Source organism: Rhinopithecus bieti, unplaced genomic scaffold (assembly GCF_001698545.2).
Source record: "Rhinopithecus bieti isolate Rb0 unplaced genomic scaffold, ASM169854v2 scaffold_15087, whole genome shotgun sequence".
Lineage (NCBI taxonomy): Eukaryota > Metazoa > Chordata > Mammalia > Primates > Cercopithecidae > Rhinopithecus > Rhinopithecus bieti.
Window position 1 is genome coordinate 1,086,130 of NW_016808547.1, and position 19,959 is coordinate 1,106,088.

Sequence of the window (19,959 nt, forward strand, 5' to 3'; positions counted from 1 at the left end):
TTTTATGGGTCCTGAGAGTATTCACATGAGTTACTTCCTTTGCTCTTCACAAGGCCATAGGGAACATTTGTTTGTTTGTTTATTTTTATTAATTTTTGAGACAGAGTCTTGCTTTGTGTAGCCCAGGCTGGAGTGCAGTGGTGTGATCACGGTTCACTGCAGCCTCTGCCTCCTGGGTTCAAGCAATCCTCCCACCTCAGTCCCCCAAGTAGATGGGATAACAGCCCCTGGTCACCATGCCTGGCTAATTTTTGTATTTTTAGCAGAGATGGAGGCTCGCCATGTTGCCCCAGCTGGTCCTGAACTCCTGGGTTCAAGTGATCTCCTGCCCCGGCCTCCCAAAGTGCTGGGATTACAGAAGTGAGCCACCAGAACCCACCAGGAACATTTATGATGTATCCCATTTCACCTTGGAGCAAACTAAAAGCTCAAAGAATAATGAGTGAAACTGGGTCTAGATCTTGAGCTCCCTAATTCCCCATCCAGGCCTTCTTCACAGCCTGGCTGCCCTTCATATCTTCCAAAAAGGTCTTTCAAGTTGTCATTTTGTTTACACTACTCTTCTAAACATTTATATCCAAAGTTTAAAGGAAACAATAAGTACACAAAAAAGAAAGATAAGAAACAGACCTTAATATTGACCTTTTCAAATATTTAGTTGGTGATACCGCAGAAGAGGGGAAACTGAGGCTGTCCTTGCTATTCACACTGGGAAGACGCGACCCTGGCTCACTCTCCGCAGCTCCAGGGAAGTTGGAAGCAGAGAACTCCCATATCTCTAATAAAGCCGGGCCTCTCACTGATGTCAGCGCATTGCATTGACTCCTGGACACCTGTACTAGAGGCCCCTCAGGCACCTCCAACTAAATATGCCCAGAACTGAACTCGGCCTATCTCTTCTCCATCTCAGGTAAGCTGCCAGGTGGCCAAGGCTGGGAGTCAAGATGCTTTCTCCTTCTGAACATCCACAATCGGGGGCAGAGACCTTCACCTTCCATCTCCTAAATACTCTACGATGGGTCCTCTTCTCTTCACTGTCACTCCCCGCACCCCTGCCCCACACCTCTCCCACCATTGCACGCGCCCAGTCTCCACGCGCATTTCCTCTCCCACCCTGCACCTCTAATGCAAATCGCACTACCGTCCCGCAGGCTGAAAGCTTCGGTGCACTCAGGACAAGAGTCCACGCTTCTTAAACAAACAGTCGACATTGTCTGCGACCTGGCCCGGCCCAACGGGTCTCCGTCATTGGCCATTTTAGAGTCCTGGGGCTCCAGAGCCCCTCCCACAACGGGACAAGAAGGAGGTGGATACGGCAGGACCTTACCAGGCGCGCCCGAGGCTTCCGGGACCCGCCCAGGCGCTGACGCTAACTGGAGAGCCTGGCCCCGCAGTCTGCGGTCCTGCCAATCTCAGGGAGGCGGGATCCGTCTGAGGGCCTGCACCAATTCGGGAGCGGGGGTGGGGAAAGAGGCGGGGCTACGAGCTCCTCCCAGAACTCCAGCTTTCAGGCACCCCGGATCCAGCGCCGCCGCTCAAAACACCCTCGACCCCGCGGCCAAGCGCAGCTCCCGGTGCAATGGACCCGACGCTGGCAGCCCAGATGAGCGAGGCTGTGGCTGAGAAGATGCTCCGGTACCGGCGGGACACAGCAGGCTGGAAGATTTGCCGGGAAGGCGTGAGTGAGGAGCTGGGCGGGAAGGGGTCCCGGAGACCGCTTCGTGGAGCCCGGGTCCCCAGAAGCCCCCAAGCCACTCCTCTCCCCGTTGTTTTCTGCACCCCAATCCCCTGGACCCGATTGAGAGGGATTCCAATGGGGATTGTTTTCTTTTAAAAAAAAAAAAGATTGGGCCTGTTATGATCACAGTGACTTCAGGTGGTATCTGTTCCTTTCACTCAGTGACTTACCCAAGGTCACCTGGCTGTTGAATGCTGTTTAGGACTGGAACCCTAACACCAGCCTCTAAAGCCTTTACTCTGTTCATTACAGCGTGAACCCCTCTCTTTGTCTTTGCCAGAGGGTAGCATGGGGGTAGTTTTGCTTGACACTTCTTACTTTTAACAAGTAGCCCTGGGTTGCTCAAGGAAACAAAATGCATGGTGGCTTTTAGATAATTTGAAAACCACCCACGGCTCTCGGAGTCAGCCAGTTGAGATCTTTTTCTTCATCACATTCTGCTGTGGGGACAGCTTTGCCCAAGACTAGTCCCAGCTTTTCCACGTATGGGTTGCACAGCCTTGGAGTGTCGTATCTCTTGAGGCCTCTGACCCCTCTTCTGTAAAACAGGGGATTAAGCCAGGTGACCAGAGCCCTTCTAGCTCTAAAATTCTATGGTTCTGTGCCTTTTGACAGAATGGAGTTTCAGTTTCCTGGAGGCCATCTGTGGAGTTTCCAGGGAACCTGTAAGTGCATGCCTCGTTCAAAGCTTACCAGAGGTGCCGCACCCTTCCTGGTATCTTTATGGGTTTGCCTTTTAAAATACTCAGATCAACCCTATAACCTGTAATCAGTTGTCCTCCAGAAAAGCCTTACTGTTTTTAATGAAATCATTTTCAGCAAACTGTATTCTTGTGAAAGCTCACTGTCCATTTCTGCAGGCCTGAAGGGAGGTGGGGCTAGTAAGTTTCAGCCCCTTCTCTGCAAGCCTGTCCTAAAGAGTAGTGACAGACATGGCATGGTTCACCTTCTAGTCCTTAGATACAATCACAAGATAAACAAATTTGATTGATGCATTGGAGTCAAATTCCTTTTTGTGCTCCAGGTACCGAGGAGAAGGCATTGTATATGGGACACCAGAGGAGGTGTGGGACTGTGTGAAGCCAGCCGTTGGAGGCCTACGAGTGAAGTGGGATGAGAATGTGACCGGTTTTGAAATTATCCAAAGCATCACTGATGTAAATCTTCCCAAGCATGTTATCTCTAGATAGTATCTGGGCCCTGCTATAGTAACTCCCTCCCATTTCTTCTGGAAGGGGTCCGTGATACCTTTTGTCAGGGGAATATGTCCTGCAAACACAGGCTGCCCACTGCTTGCAGCATTGGAGGCCAGCCTCAGCCCAGTTTCCTGGTGGGAAACATCATGACTCAGATAGGCAGAGAAGCTCCAAACAGAGTCTCTGGGGGTAGCATACCTGTTCCTTGTGTGGGGCTGCTGCACTAGGCAACACAGGACCCTCAGCCCCTGGCACCCACTTCCCTGAAGCCTGGGCCAGTAGCAGCCCCATGTACCTGCATGACCCCTACTAGTTACCCTCTAGTATGAGGGTCTTCATGCTTTTTGCTTACATGCTTCCAACAGATTTTTGGGAAATTATGCATCATCCTCACACATCCAGTTGACATCTATTAATAACATTTAGTTGACAACTAAATTTTTGTAAGTTGCAAAGCATATCATTTTTGACATGTAAATATCAGTTTTGAACAAAGCAATGACATTCTTTTAGATGTATCTAAATAATATATAAATTTTATTTAAAATATATGAACAAAGTTTATTAAATAGTCAGAAATTGTATATAACTGTTTTCCTAGAACTCAAATTTCCATCCACATAGCCCTCTGAATTTTATCCTAATTTAATACATGGTTATTCTTGGAAGTCATCATCTTGCATCATAAATATGCATAGAAATGGAAATTTTTTTAATCATATATTTCCTGAGACTAATTTTCAAAAATTAATCATGAGACTAATTTTTTTTTTTTTTTTTTTGAGACAGAGTCTCACTCTGTTGCCAAGCTGGAGTGCAGTGGTGCGATGTCGGCTCACTGCAGCCTCTGCCTCCCGGGTTCAAGCGATTCTGCCTCATCCTCCCGAGTAGCTGGGACTACAGGGGCACGCCACCATGCCCAGCTAATTTTTGTATTTTTGGTAGAGACGGGGTTTCACCATGTTAGCCAGGATGGTCTTGATCTCTTGACCTCATGATACCCCCATCTCTGCCCCCCAAAGTGCTGGGATTACAGATGTGAGCCACCACACCTGGCCAAGACTAATTTTTTTTTTAAAAATTGGATTGAGGTACGAGTGCAATTCATTAAAATAACATGATTATATTATAAATTCTGATAAAGAAATATTAAACGTGACAAGTATAACATTTTGCATCTTTAGCTGAGATGAATGGGAGCTCTTTTTTCTAATTAACTCATAAATCCATGAAAAGATACAAACTTTTCAATAGACAACTGCAAAGTAGAGGGGAAGCACAGGCTACTGGTGAGCTCAGGTTTACAAAAAAGTGGAGAATTACCAAGTGGTAGCTCTTTATCATTTAGTGAAACAATGAAAATATGGAGAAAGGGCTTTTCCTTGCAGACTGGCATTTTTCAGCATGCTTTTGGCAACTCTCAAATATCCTAATTCTAAAATAGATGATGGATAGATAGGTGGATGGATGGATAGGATACAGGGCCATGCCATGAGTTTGTCGCAATTATGACATGTGCTGCTGCTGTCTTCAAAATTTCTTTCCAAAGTCCTCCTCATCTTGGTTTCCAGACACTATACCTCAGGAATGATGCACCTGGGGGCAATCATCAGAGGTGGAAGCAGTATAATTTTTTTTCAAATTTTTCATCACTTCTGCCATTACTGTTACAGAATACCAGAATTTAGAAATGGCAAAATTGCCTTGTTTTTAACACCAAGTTTTGGAATATGTTTAAGAAAGGGAAAAACATGAAATTCTAACACCAGTGTATACTGCCTTGATTACATATTGCAGCCAGCAGTCCTAATTGTCCCTTTGCCACCCTGGAGGGTTTTACACACTGGGACAATTCATGATAGGATGATTCTAGATGAATGGGCATATGCTGTGCTTTTCTTCAAGTGGGAAAGGAGACCCTGTGTGCAGGTGCAGGCTGTTCCCAGGCAGGTCGTTAAGGGATGAAGGAAACATGGAGTAGAGTCATCTGGAAATTCATCCTCATTGCACCCACTGCAAAGTGCTTAAGTGCCCCCAGACATCTCACACCCATTTGAAGATTAATTTCCTGAGGCCAAAAGTGTCCCTGCTGAAAAGTTTCTCAGCAACTCGTGGTGCCCCAAGTCTTAATACCTGAGGGGAAAGACAAAGAGATGGAGACCTTTACCAGCCCCTCTCACCTACCCTGAGACTTCTCCCCAGGACTGTTCCATCACAGACCTGGCCTGTAGTTCTCCATTGTGACCCCGAGAGAGCCTGGACCCTGCTCTCTTGCAGGATGGGATGAATGGGAGAAAGCCCAGCATCCTTGGTTTATAAAATGGGAGTGTGGACTACTGGGATATGCTGAGATCGAGTGAGGTTCAAGGTATTCCCTCCTGGGGCTGGGACTAGGGTAAACCAGAGTTGCCCCAGGCACAACATAGGAGGCTGAGCAAGTGCAGGGTCAGGCCTAAAAAAGAGTGGCCTTTCTTCCCTCTCCCTAGCTCTGGTCCTTTTCAAATCCCATCTCCACCATGAGCTTCGTGCTGAGTTCCTTAGTCTTTCCAAGTGTCAGTTTCCTCACCTGTAGTAGGGATTAATGATACCTATTTCTAAAGGTAAGGGACAACTGAGAGCTTTGTCCAGCCAGACTCTTACTAGGTGCTCAATAAATGGTACCTCTTATGGTCACTTGTGAGACATGACTTCAGCATGGCACTGGTCTGCAGCTAGACAGCTGTGGGCAGCCTGTGTCACAGCCCTCATCTTACAAACTGGGTGTATTTCCATGACATCCGGTTCCTGGGAAGATTTGCTCTGGATCTTACTGTTTATAGTGCCACCCTACTGTCAGTCCTGGTACCTCTCCCAGACCTTGAGGGATGGAGTGGGAGTTGGGAGAAGATGTCTGGCCAGCAGTCACACTACATGCTTCTTTGGTTTGGCAGACCCTGTGTGTAAGCAGAACCTCCACCCCCTCAGCTGCCATGAAGCTCATTTCTCCCAGAGATTTTGTGGACTTGGTGCTAGTCAAGAGATATGAGGATGGGACCATCAGTTCCAATGGTGAGTGATGCCCAGAGGAGCTGCCATGCCTTCCTACGATGCTGGGCTTTCTCTTCTGCACCTCACAGTTCCTTAAGGAGAGCTAAGCAACCAGAAATCACCAGAAACTCACACTCTGAGTCCCCTACCTCATCTGGTTGGGTTTGGAGGGGTTCAGGGCCATGGAGGTCGACAGTCCACATACCAGTAATTCTGTGTTTGAGTTACGGTTTTGCCAGTGCCTCCCTTTTTTTTTTCCTGCCGAAGCTCATGGTGTTTGCTGTAGACATGTATGTTAGTTGGGTGGCAAAAAACTTGTGTGCAAAATTTATGGCCATGTCTTCTTGAGAGTTTGGGTGCTGTCCACTCCCTTAATGTCCAGTGAGGAGCAGGGCTCCTGCCTCTGCACAGCCACTGCCATTCCTCCAATTCTTCTACATGAGAGAGTTGGATGCATCCATACCTCTCCTGGCTGGGATTTGAGAGAGGCACCTGCCTCCTCCCACTCCCAAACCTTGTGTTCTAGAATGTTCTTTTCTCTAATATTCTTGACAAGCTTGGGAAAGCTATGTGCATGTTTATGCATGAATGTAGATGAGTGTGTGTGAGTGCAAGTGTGTGTGTGCATGTGTGTGAGTTTGTGTACACGCATGTGAGAGTGTATTTGTATGTGTGAGTGTAAGGGGCAGTAGAGTGGGAGTAGGGGGACCTCACGCCAGAGGGCAGGAGTCCTTCACAGACTCCAGGGCTGCAGGTAGTCCGGTCTGTGTGTTCTATGGCATCCCAGTAGTGGTGGCCTGACCATCTGAAGTTGTAACTCACTGACATTCTGCACTGTCTTCCAGCCACCCATGTGGAACACCCCTTATGTCCCCCGAAGCCAGGTTTTGTGAGAGGATTTAACCATCCTTGTGGTTGCTTCTGTGAACCTCTTCCAGGGTAAGGATAATTTCCTGCATTGAGGTACATGGCTCAGACCTAACCGTGCCTTCCCCGTGGACCTTCTCTGAAAAGGGGCACTTTGACTATGATTCAAAAGAAGAAAAATGCCTTACAGCTGTTTAGATTGTGATGATACAAAATACTTTCACACACATCTGCGTAAGCAGAACCTCCTGAGAGTACCTGGCACATGGGCAAGAATTGAGGGGAGGCGTTACTCTTATTTGTGATGCAGGAAATTTTCCCTGCAGCCTCCAGGCTAAGCAAATGTCATGGTCCATTTAGCAAATGAGAAAACTGAGGTTTGGGGAGATTCAGTGATGTGTCCTGACTCAAAGGCTAGGAGGTTGGCAGGGCAGGGTCTGTGCTCTGAGTCCTCCCTGAATACCCTCTGCCAGACAGGAGCAGCTTTGAAGATAGCAGTCCCCACCCCACATTTCACTCAGTGATCATCTCTCCTCGGCAAGGAATGTGGGGGAACTCAGGCCTAAAGGGCAGTTCTGAGACCACACTGTAAGTCAGCCTCAGAATTGACCCCGGGGACTCTCTATTCCCATTTGCCACAGGTCATGGCCAGGCTCTTGCCAGGAAATTTCTGTGTAATGAATTACCTGTCCCTCATTTATCCTGGGAATCATGCAAGTTGACAGCGAAAGAAACTGCACATTGCAGATGTGTTGTAGTGTTCCCTGCAGTCTCCACACAGACGCCTGGAGGGAAGGGGTCCGTGCTTCTACTACATTGTCCCAGGAGGTGGGCCTCGGTGTCATGGGATTATACCAAGCCCAGACCTAGCACCTTTATGTTACCCTCTTTGCTAAGCTGGCTTTTCAGACATCACATGAAGACTTTTCTTAGATGTAACACAATTTTGAGTTTGAAAATAGCACAGCTGTGCTCTGCCACACACAAACATACACACCTGTGCTCAGTTTCAGTTCTCTCAATATATAGATGCCCTAGATGCCCTGGCCTGAACTCATTTCCTTGTCCTCTCCCACCTAGTAGTCAGATGCTAAGACTCACCTTTCAATGGTGCCGGGTCTGGCAGAGAGGAATTTTCAGAATAAGAGGCAGAGTCCTTTCTTCTCAGGGGCTGAATCCCATTGCTGTCTTCTTTTCAGTGGAATGCACAATATAATGGGTAGTGTCATGCCCATAGCAAAGGTATCAAGTGGATTTTTTTTTTTTTTTTTTTTTTTTGAGACAGAGTTTGGCTGTCATCCAAGCCAGAGTGCAGCAGTGCAATCTTAGCTCACTCTTGGCAACCTCTGCCTCCCAGGCTCAAGGAATTCTCCTGCCTCAGCCTCCCAAGTAGCTGGGATTACAGGTGCCTGCCACCATGCCTGGCTAATTTTTGTATTTTTAGTAGAGCTGAGGTTTCACCATGTTGTCCATTCTGGTCTCAAGCTCCTGACCTCAAATGATCCCCCTGTCTTGGCCTCCCAAAGTGCTGTGATTACAGGCATGAGTCACTACGGCTGGCCCAATTGCATGGATTTTGCTGATAGGTTGGTTGGAGTCCCACAAAACCCTGCCTATATGAGGGTTTTAATTCAAGTGTTGACTCTTCCAACTCCTGTCTACTTGATTAAAAACATCACATGTTCTCAGTAAAACTTTCTTCCAGAGCCTGCTCTGTGCAGTTATTCTCATGAGGCTGTGGATCTGAAATCTGTGACAATGATTATTCTCTTATTATTCTGTGAAGATAGGCCTATTCTGGACACTAGATTCACCCGGCAATAATAGCAGCAGCAGCAGCTGCAAACATTTAGACAGCACTACTGTGTCAGCCACTATTCTAAGCACTTTATATAAATTAACTATTTTTATAACAACCCTAAGGCACTGTTGTGATCCTGATTTTTAAGATAAGAATGGTGGGTGCACAGAGAGGTTTAGTAACTTATCCAAGGTCACATAGCCAGCAAGTAAGAGAGCCACAGTCTCATTCTGGCCATCTGGCTCCAGAATCTGGGCTCTTAATGCAGATACTGATGTCTCAAAACAGCTAGAGTATCTGTCCTCTTAGAACTTAGATTCCAATGAAGGCAGGAGGAGATAGACTAAACACAAATGTAAGTAGTTCTGTCTCGTGGATGCTCTAGTAAGTATCAGATGTTAAGTGCCTTGGGGAAAACTAAACCCAGATAAAGGTGCCAGGGAAAGGTGTGAGTGGGTCGTCTAGGGGGTTTCCCTAATAAGACATTTGAACAAAGCACAAATGCAGGGAGTCTTGGGCATGTTGGTGGAGTGAGCATTCTGGCAGGGGTATGAGCAGATGCAAAGTCTCAGAAGTAGGAGCAGGAGCCAGAGCAAAAGCACGACCTTTGAGGAACAGCACAGAGGGAGGTGTTGTGTTAGCAAGGGGAGAGGCTAGGACATTTGGCCTATGAGGTAGCAGGGCCCCTGTTGGGGACTTTCCTCTGAATAAAATGAGAAGCCATTGGGGAGGCCTGAGCAGGACATGCTCTGACTTCAGTCTTAACTGCTGTGATGCCCTGCTTCCCCAAAGAGGGTGAACTCCAGGGGACAGGGACTTCCTTCCATCTCAAAGCCTTAGTATCATCTGCACTCCACCCTCTCCCTCACCCACCAACCTCTGCCCATCCCACCTTTGCTAGGGCCTTCTCTCTCCTCTTGCTCTCTTGAGCAAGAGGCTGTGAGCAAGAGGGCAAGAGGACTCATCGGGGGTGAGGTGGTGTTGAGGCCAGAGGTAGTGGTGGTTGAGCTCCAAGTGACTGCGTGGGGTGGGGGAAATGCGTTCTCAAGGTGGAGGAGCCTGTATCTGTGGTCAAGGCAGCATTACAGTATCATTTCTGGAGCACTTACTTTGTGCACAGAAAGTATGCTAAGTGTGCTTCACGCCTACTCTCATTAAATCCTTCTAGCAACCGTAGTGGATGCCTTCATCCCAGCCTTTTCTGAGGGGAGACTGGGTGACCTACAACTCCTCTGTGCCCCCTTTTGCCCTTTCTGTTGTTGTCGTCACATAATGGTGTACACGCAAGAGCTACCACTCACCAAGACCACTGTGAGGAAGAGTTTGTCCCATCCCACATGGCCTCTCCCATGTTCCACCCACCACAAAGCCCAGTCCTCACCCAGAGGGAGACATGCTTACGGAGTCTCATTTCTCACTCACCTGTTCATGTTTCTAAAGAGGATGCTGCTGAGAGGTGATGGGGGCCAGAGGAGGCCCAGTGGGAGGAGGAGCAGGGAGGAGAGAGAAGGCCCTAGCAAAGGCGGGATGGGCAGGGGTTGGTGGGTGAGGGAAAGGTGGAGTGTGGATGATGCTAAGGCTTTGAGATGGAAGGAATTCCCTGTCCCCTGGAGTTCACCCTCTTTGGGGAAGCAGGGCACAAGCAGAGGAGAAAAGCCACAGCGCAGAGGAGCACATGCTCTCCCGTCTTATGGATCTGTTGGCCCCCATCCTGTTCCAGGCCCCAGTTGTCCTTCTATATGACTTGGGGAGTGAGATTCTTTTTTTTTTTTTCTTTTTTGAGATGGAGTTTTGCTCTTGTCACTCAGGCTGGAGTGCAATGGTGCAATCTCGGGTCACTGCAACCTCCACCTCCCAGGTTCAAGCGATTCTCCTGCCTCAGCCTCCCGAGTAGCTGGGATTACAGGCACCCACCACCATGCCCGGCTAATTTTTGTATGTTTAGTAGAGATGGGGTTTCACCATGTTGTCCAGATTGGTCTCGAACTCCTGACCTCAGGTGATACACCCGCCTTGACTTCCCAAAGTGCTGGGATTACAGGTGTGAGCCACCGTGCTTGGCCCTGAGGAGTGGGATTCTAAAAGGTCTCCAGTTCCAAACCTGTAGCCTGCATGATGTCAGGAAACATCTCATGGGCAGGCATAGAGCTACCTGGGGTTCCTGGTGAGGCTGAGGCTGTGGACAGTTGCATTCAAGTAAAATGCCAAATGAACTCCACAAAGCCCATACTACCTTTGTTGTCCTGGCTATTGAGAAGTTTGTCACAGTGAAGATTGCTTCATGTCCCTACCAAGTTGTGTTCCGTCTCCACATTGTGTGCCCCTTTGATTCTGGACTTCCAGTCTGCATCTGTGCCACCTGCCGTCCTCTGAGCTTCTGCCACCCCCTGGCCAAAATCCCTTCATAGGTGCTCAAATTATTTGCCAGTTCTCTAAATAGCAGTTCTCAAAATTTTGGCATAAGGCTTTATTATACCCTTAAATATATTTGAGGGCTTCATAGGGCCTTTGTTCATGGAGGTTATAGCTATCATTATTTGATGTATTTGAAACTGTAACTGGGAAATTTGAGAAATGTTAAAATATTTTAACCTAAAATTCACTGCATATTAAATAACTTTATTTTAAAAAAACTGTGTTTTAAAAAACAAAATATCGTGAAAAGAGTGGCATTTTACATTTTGCCCATCTCTTTCGTGTCAGCTTAACAGAAGCTCATACCTGCTTCTGCATGCAGTCTGTTGCAATATCACACATCATGTAACCTCCAGAAAACTCCACCATATGCATGTGAGAGAAGGCGAATCACGTGTTAGTGTTGTTATGAAAATAGTGTTAATGTTGCAGACCCCTTGAAAGGGTCCCAGGAGCCCCCAGGAGGTTGCAGACCCTAAATAGTGAAGAGCAGCATCTCTTCGTTCCTCTCAGGGCCTGGCACAAAGTGAGTTCTCCGAAAGCATTTGCTGAGTGAATCAGGCAGCAGGGTACTGCCTTTTTGGACTGGGAGTAGGGACTTCTCCCTCCCTGGAGGCTTGGAGAGGCTGTTGAATGCATCCTTGACAGGATGAGATTCCATCCTGAAAATGAGCAGGTCCAGAGAGGACCCCTGGGTGGAGGGCACAGCAAGGGATGAGACGCAATCATGGCCATTTCCACTGGGCTAGGCTCTGCTCACCTGCCTGGTGCTCATCCCCAGCATCTCTGCTGTAGATCGTAACACAGCTCTGCTGTTGCCTTTACAGGGAACCCACCAAGACCAACCTGGTCACATTCTTCCATACCGACCTCAGCGGTTACCTCCCACAGAACGTGGTGGACTCCTTCTTCCCCCGCAGCATGACCCGGTTTTATGCCAACCTTCAGAAAGCAGTGAAGCAATTCCATGAGTAATGCCATCATTACTTCTTGGCAAAGAACTCCCGTGACTCATCGAGGAGCTCCAGCTATTGGGACACCAAGGAGCCTGGGAGCACACGGAGGCCTGTGTTCACTCTTTGGAACAAGCCGATGGACTACACATCTCTGAGAATGCCAACCAGAGGTGGCAGCCCACCCTTCCTGCTTCGTGCCCCACTCAGGGTTGGCATGCGATGAGCCATTCACGTGCTCTAAACTCCATCTGCCTGTTACCCAAACATGCCTCTCCTGGCAGGGTAGACCCAGGCCTCTAACCATCTGACGGGGACTCGGGCTGGACACCGTGTGATGCACTCTGGCCCCAAGCCTTTATGTGCCCATCACTCTCAGAGACCACGTTTCCCTGACTGTCATAGAGAATCATCATCGCCACTGAAAACCAGGCCCTGTTGCCTTTTAAGCATCTACAGCTCCCTCAGTCCTGTGCTGCAGACCCTCAAATGTATTTTTCTGATATAGACTTTGTATATGGCTTTACTGCTACAAAAGATTTTTTTTCCTTAAAAAAGGTGTCAACTTGGAAAATAATGCTTTAAAAATGGGATAACCATTAAGGAAAAACACTTTCAATGTATCTTCCATTTGATGAATTTGTTTTTCTCTCTTTATCCCCTCATGGTGGACTTCCATGTCCTCAGTGAAACCAGGCAGTGTGAATCTGGTCCAGCCCAAATCTGCAGCATTAGGGATGAGTTCTTGGAAGTGATTCTGAACTGAGCATGTACTCACGTCTGCATGGGGAACTCTGGGGAGAAGTGCCTTTTTCTTTCCCCTGGGCATTTGCCTTTCCTTGTCTTCTTACTGAGGCGGAGGCAGGAGGTCTTTGTCTTCCAGGCCCTGGCCAGGCCATCCTGCCATTAGGAAAGATAGACGAGCAAGCTTCCCTCTAGCAGCCCTGGCTGGAATCTCCCCTCTAGATCCTGCTGCAAGACTGCACAAACCCACAGGGGCCATGTCCACCCAGGCACATCATCAGAACCAGGGAGCACAGCCTTGCCACCTGGAAGGGGCCTCAGCAGCCATGCAAGCCAAGCAGAGATAGGGAAAGCCATTCTTTCCCTATATCTGATCCAGAGAGGGATCCTCTAACATTCTCTAGCAACCTTATCTGCACCCCCGCCACCTTCCTTGTAAGAAAGACCACGTGTGTCTGACTAAAATCCCTTCACGTTGCATTTACCCAGGTTACTATTGCGTGTGCAGGATGTTTTCACAGTGTTCTCAGCCTTTGCTCCTCCAAACAGAAAACATTTCCCCTGTGTTACTGTTACTTCCCTATTTTTGAGTCCTGGGGTGACTGTCTCTTAAATGTGCCCAGATGTGAGCAAGCTTAAAAACACGACAGCTCAGTGTTAAGGGGCCAGAAAGCTTCCTCTTTCTGTGTTCTATTGCAACTACAGATTCCACAATCATCCCTTAAGATCTTTTAGCTAACACCCTTTTCAAGAAATCATCAGACTCTTGGATTGACTTAGAATTCATTCATTCATTAAGTGCTTACCGAGTCCCCACTCTGTGGCAAGCACTGTTCTATATCAACTTCTCATGAGTTCAGCCAATTCTAGGTGCACCAGCCAAGGAAACTTCATGCCTGCCCCCTCTGAGCTCCATACTCTGAGGTGGTGGTCTTACCAAGATGGGATCACCTTGTACAGCCCTGTGTAGCCAAGTAGAAGGCCAAACAAGTTAACCAGCAGGACAGAAACTGCTCTAAACCCGTTATTCCTTGGGATGAATAGAACAGTGAGCTGAATGCCTGCTCTAATGAAGCCATTAAAGGGGTTTACAGGAAGGTTAGGAGCCCAGCTGGGTTTTCTGAGTCTACTGCTGGGAAACAGATTCTTTACTTCCTGTGGACCCTAGAAAAGCCATCAGATTGCATTAACATGGCTCCACTGATGGTGGCCTGAGAATTACTACTTTTTGTGTTCCTTCTGTTGTCCTTGCCAGGTCTTCCCCCACATCCTTACTTCATAGGATCAGGGGCTGAGAAGAGACCAATACTCTGGCCCAGGCCTGGTCAAGGGATGCTGGTTGTTGTTGATGTTAAGTCACATTGCCTGGTCCTTAGCTTGGCAATCAGGCACCCAGAGATGACCAGACCAAATATCCCTTTGGCCAGGCACTCAGGTATTCCCTATAATGTTGTGCACTTAAAGCATCTTGGGCTGACAGTCTCTACCGAATCACAGAAGGAAGGACTCAATCTGCCGCATCACTTACCAGCTGGATAATCTATTTACTGTACATTTTTGCCCTCATATCAATACATTAGCACAGAACCATACACTGTAGAAGCTGCTGTGATCACTAAAGTCAATGTCCATTTAGCCCTGAGCACAGTGCTTGGCATGTGGTAGGTAAGTAGTAGCAATTTTATTTGATGCCCTCATATACATGCTGGTTCCTTCTGTCAGCACACCTGTCCACGCTTTGAGCTTAGTGCTTCACCTGGACTCCTCTGTTTACTGGCTCCACCGCCCCTCCCTAGGATTACTTCTCCAATCCAAACAAAAACAATTTTGCAAATGTTTCATGTGACAAATTGTATATTTCATAAATGACCCCAGCCATATTTCCTCTCCCCTTAAGCCTGGGCAGGTTTGTGTCAGCTCTAACTGATGGAGTATAGTGGAGGTGGTGCTATGCAACATCCAAGGCAAAGGTATAAACAAGATGCAGCTTCTACATGGCTCTTGCACTCCTGAGATGCTCATCCTGGGAATCCAGACACCATGTTGTGAGGAGGCCCAGGCCACAAGGAGAGGCCACCTATAAGCATTCAGGCCACCAGCCCCAGGTGAGTTCCCAGCCAACGACCAACACCAATGGCCAGATGTATGAGTGAATAATCTCACATGGTCCCAGCCTTTGCATGACTTTGCATGACTCCAGCTGACACCAAGTGAAACAGATATCAGCTGCCCATTCCAATCTCTGCCCACATCGCAGATTCATGAGAAAACAAATGTCACTGTTTGGGGGTGAATCATGACACAGTTACAGTACTTGAAACATTTTTCAAAGCCAGGCATGAATTTCATATGAAATCACAATCCATTTTATTTGTGGCACCACAGTATTATCATTAAGCTCTCTTTTTACACGGTCTACAATTTGTATCAACTACCCCAGTGTGACTCTGCCCTTACTTTAGGGACAACCCTTTTGCTGGGTGGTGTCCTAGAAGGTCTGGGCCCGGGCAGCAGCCACTGGGAAGCCCACCTGTGCTTTACCCCATCTGGGTAGGGCGGCAGCAGAGACCCTGAGAATCAGCGGTTATAGGAGCTATGTGTTACTGGCTTTGGCTTCAGCATGTCCTGCCTAGGACTCTGCAGCAGCTATGGTTTCCTTGGGCTGGAGGCTTTTCCTCCTAATTACAATCGTGACAGGTCCATCAGGCAGGGCCTTGATGATGTTCCAGGCTTCAAACCGTGTGAGGCCCTGCATGGCAGTGCCAGCCAGCTGCAAGATTTCATCTCCAGGCTGGATTGTCTCACTTTGTTCCGAGGCCGCTCCTGAAAGGGAGAAGATAATGGGTTCCACAGATGATGGGGAACAAGAAAAGTTGCCTCCTCTCCTTGATCTCCAGGGAGCCAGGATAGCTTGGTAGAGAGTGGGGCATCATCCCTTGGGAGCTTGCTTGTTGGTGGTTATAAAATGAGGCATCTCTTAAGATGGTGACTCAGAGGTTAGGGCACCAGGCTGCAGCTCTTCATGGCCCTTGGAAAGGGATAGCCCATGCTGTCTCCAGGGGAGGGAACTATCAGGCAGCTCCGCACCTTAGCCTGGCTGGAGCACCATCCATAGTTCATAGAAGACTCTGGGGAACTGAGTCCTGCCCAGACCCTGCTTTGGACACTGACCCAATATCCTATCCCCTTCACATTTGTTCTCCACATCTGATGAGGACATCAGCATTGGGTGGTATGGGAAGAGGGCTAGTGAGACTTTTGTGCAACAGTCTTTACAGGGATCTTGCCTCTGAGTGGCATGAAGTCCTCTATGTCCACATAAAAAAGGAAACAAACATATATGCCCCCCACTATTTCAAAGCTGCATGTGAAAACAATGCTATTTTACTTGTTTATATTAAAAGAAAATTTCCCATCCATTTGACACAGTGGTCTTCACAAATCCTGAATAAGAGTAGAAGACAATACTAATGATAGTAATGAAAATATAGCTAAAGTGTATTGGACAATTATTTTAAAAGGCATTGTGCTAATGTTTTGCATTTATGACAGTAATCCTATGAGGGATGTATTATTTGTGTTTCCTTTTAACACTTGAGGAAACCAAGAACTCAAGTAGCTGCTAGTGGTAGGCCCTGGGCTGGAACCCAGACTCTCTGGCTCCAGAATCTGCATCTCCCCTCCCACATCATGCTGCAGCTGGCAGTCTCATCCTAAACATTTAAGTAAATGGGTCCATGGTGGTGAAGTGACTTGTCCAAGGTCATGCTACTGAGGTCATGTGGCAGAACTAACACTAGAATCTAGTCCTCTTGACATTGAACCCAATGTTCCTTCTAAATTGACCTTAAAAAGTTAGAAATATCTTTCCCAGAATTGGGGTTAACATGGATTCTGGGGGGAATGCCATGTAAGCCTCACTGTACCTTCTGGGTTTCTGCAGCTGCAGCAGAACTTCCTGTAACGAAACCAGTTGGCAGCAGGAGCTTATGGTGGGTGAGGGACACAGCTAAGAGTCCCTTTGGGTCTCAGTCCTAAGAGCCCTCAGACACACACCTGTACCTCTTTACCTCCTCTTATGGATGAGGAGCCTCAGGCCCAGAAGGGAATGGTCACTCAGCATGTTACAGGCAGAGCTGGGACTAGAACCCAGCTCACCTGCCTCCCTCTCCAGTACTCCTCTCTCTACAACCCCTTGCTCTGTGGCTTGGAGACCTCCAATTTGAGGAACACCAAAGAATCAGGGGTGGTTTTACATGGTTGCCACAGTCATTCATGGTTTTCACAGGAAAATCCAAGTGACCCCCATATCAGACTGATTTGTACTCCAATCCCTGATGAACCAAATAACAAAATTTTAAATAAAGGCAGGAGCTGATGTGTCGAGGACTAGGGTAAGGCAAATGAGGCCAAGTGTGCAGTACAAAGTCAGACTGTCTTTATTTAAACTTCGATATTTTGTTCAACATGTTTTTCTAAAATTAACTTAAAAAAAAAAACACTGCATTAAAATAGTATTGATCTGGGTTACTGTGTATTTTGGTACCCCTTTAAAATTTTGCACTATAGGCCGGTGCCCCACTGCCTCACTCTAGAGTCCTGGCCCTGCCAACCCAAACCAAGCCCAGGACTTAGGTGTTTATGAGGACCCATCAAAACACACCAGGGATTCAGGGGATGTCAGAGCAAAGGAGAAAAGTAGAAAAGCAGAATTGAGCCCTAAAAGACCAGCATGCCTATGAAGAGGACATGGAGTTGTGGGAAACCAACATAGCCCAGAAAGTGCCCAGAAGCCTTTTGGGGGCCTGGCCACATGCCCACAACTGGAGAACCCACAAAGAACCAGACACATCCCACACCTTTGAAAATCCTGTTAATGGTGAGAGGCTTGTCTCCATGCAGGGAGCCCTTCCCTCCTTCCAGGCTGAAGCCCAGCCCTGCAGATATCTTCTCCAGTGTCACCGTGTAGACTGTGGCCTCTGCTGCTAAGAAAAACACAAGGTCTCTGTTAGGGATCCTCTCCTCTCCCAGGCCATAGATGCCCTGGGCATCAAGTGAGCCCAGGGTGATGCTGCCCCCATGTTTGCACACAGGCACATGTAAACACAGACATACATGTCAAACAGTGTACTAGGCAGGCCACACATTCTTGTGGTCACAAATTACTGAGTAGCCCTATCAGGTCTGGCCACACATGGCCAAAGAGGATGTGGCCCATGTGGGAGTTGGGATAACTTACAGGATTCTACAGAAACATCACTGGCTGCAGAGGCTGAGGCTGCAGAGTCAGTGGTGGAGTTGAGGTCGGGCATGGACTCTGCAGTCAGCTTCCTTGTGACAATCACAGCTTGCCTAGGCTCTCGAGCTTGGCGGAGAATGGCCAGGGCATCATTGTGCGTGGTCCCCTTGAGAGACTTGCCGTTGATGGAAAGAACCTCATTGCCCTTCTGAATAGTCCCTTCCTGGGAGGCCAGCCCGTTTGGAAACACTCTGTGAACCTGAGCAAACCAAAGGAAGTCACGACCAGAAATCACTCAAGTCAAGTCCACATACTTGCTGGAGGAGGACTGAACCAGTTAGTCAATGCTAGAGGATTTTTAGGCCAACAAAGATTAAAGATAATTGTGTCCTAGATTGGAGCTGCTGGCACAGAGGCTAGCATTCCCTCCTTCTCCATCCAGAGCAGAGATCACCAGCAATAATGACCAGGTAAGCCCTCAGAATCCATCCCAACACAATGTCCTAAACTGTATCAGCACAATTCTAGTTGGGAGTCCAACTAAGATCTTTTGCCTCACCTGCCGTAAGTCAGAATTCCCCAAAGCAGTTTTCTCAAAACACTGATTCGATGACATATTTATGGGTATTGTGTAAGAAAAGGGCTTTTCCTATTATTTTTTTAAAAATAGAGACAGGGTCTCCCAGTGTTGCCCAGGATGGTCTCAAACTCCTGGGCTCAAGCAATCCTCTCACCTTGGCCCCCCACAGTGCTGGGATTACAGGTGTGAGCCACCCACCCGGCCAAGAAAAGTTTTTTTTAAATCAAAGAAACTTGAGGAATACTGGGTTAAACAAAAGTTCTGAAAATGTCTACTTTTAAAAAGCAAAAGGCATTAGAGGGTCTACAATGCAAATTTGCATGGCAGATTTCTAAGTATTGGCAGGGTGTTATGGGGATTCCCAAAATGTTTCAACAAAGAATGATTTTCTCATAGAGAAATGCTCAGTCTCATTTGGCAGAAGGCATTTTGAGAAACACTCTCGTAGGCAGTCTAGACATTTTTATAGCTCCTCCCCTAGAAATTCTGACTCTTTACCTCCAACCACTTCTTGGTCCCCTTTCTGCAAGATATGTGGGATAAACAAACACAAAAAAATCTCATGTCTCTGCCTCAGCCTCTTTAATGAGGTCCATTATAATTAAGAGGACTGAGTGATAGCATGCATGGAAATCACTAAAATGTGGTACCTGTAGTTTTGCTTTTATGATGGGAGCAAAGCTCTTTGCTTCTCTGAATTGTTTTGGTGTTAGAAAAATTCTGTTACATCGTTAGAATCGCCAGGCTGTAAGATCCAAGCATGAAGCAGAACCTCCCCTCTGAACCTCAGGTTCCTCAATGCTAGAGGATTTTTAGGCCAACAAAGATTAAAGTTAATTAAAGGAGGAACCTCAGATTCACTTGACCACTCACCGTAATCACCTTGTTTTCTAGATCTGCTCCTCCTGCCAAGCTGAACCCAAGACCAGCACCTTCCTCCTTGTGTAAGATGGTGACATGGATGCTGTCTAATTGCTGCAGGAGGAAATACATACATTCAAAAACAATTTTACTGCAAGAGGATGAACAGTTTAACATCAGACTGATTTGTTATCTCAAACCCCAGCTTGGCCAGCCTCCAAGTTACATCACCTCCTCAAACCTCAGTTTCCTCATCTGTAAAGAATGGACTCTTCAGGAGTCATGGGAAGCTTAGAAGAAAAAAAATGTATGTAAAGCAGCAAGCATAATTATTTTCCTCTCTCATTCACCCCATCCACACCCAGGCAGGGGGCGTTCCATGAATCAGCCAGAAATCATAGCATGTTGGACGGTGTGAGATGAAGTCAGGTTGTAGGACTTCAGGTTAAAAAAAAAAAAAAAAAAAAAAACGGATCAGTGCTCTTCTGCAGGAATTGGTTGCTCCTTCTTCCCTTCTACTTCTCCATGGGTCACAGCA

The 19,959-nt window shown here is 47.4% G+C and overlaps 2 protein-coding genes across 7 annotated transcripts in view; one reads left to right on the forward strand and one right to left on the reverse strand.

Annotated features, from left to right (window-relative positions):
- Positions 1-1,481: 1,481 nt before the first annotated feature.
- Positions 1,482-12,607, forward strand: STARD5 (StAR related lipid transfer domain containing 5). Its single transcript, XM_017886843.1, has 6 exons — positions 1,482-1,678; positions 2,354-2,403; positions 2,763-2,895; positions 5,865-5,982; positions 6,807-6,900; positions 11,872-12,607. The coding sequence occupies exons 1-6, from the start codon at positions 1,580-1,582 to the stop codon at positions 12,017-12,019; spliced, it is 642 nt and encodes a 213-aa protein (XP_017742332.1). The 5' UTR covers positions 1,482-1,579; the 3' UTR covers positions 12,020-12,607.
- Positions 12,608-15,080: 2,473 nt separating this feature from the next.
- Positions 15,081-19,959, reverse strand: part of IL16 (interleukin 16) — a 127,559-nt gene continuing 122,680 nt past the window's right edge. For 4 of the 6 annotated variants that reach the window (XM_017886836.1, XM_017886838.1, XM_017886839.1 and 1 more), the window contains 4 exons: positions 19,434-19,535; positions 17,981-18,239; positions 17,601-17,726; positions 15,081-15,564 (listed from right to left, as the gene is read on the reverse strand). In XM_017886836.1, coding sequence (XP_017742325.1) covers positions 15,371-15,564; positions 17,601-17,726; positions 17,981-18,239; positions 19,434-19,535 — 681 coding nt within the window. In that variant the 3' untranslated portion in view covers positions 15,081-15,370. The remainder of the gene's footprint in view (positions 15,565-17,600; positions 17,727-17,980; positions 18,240-19,433; positions 19,536-19,959) is intronic. The other 2 variants (XM_017886837.1, XM_017886840.1) reach the window with 1 other exon arrangement.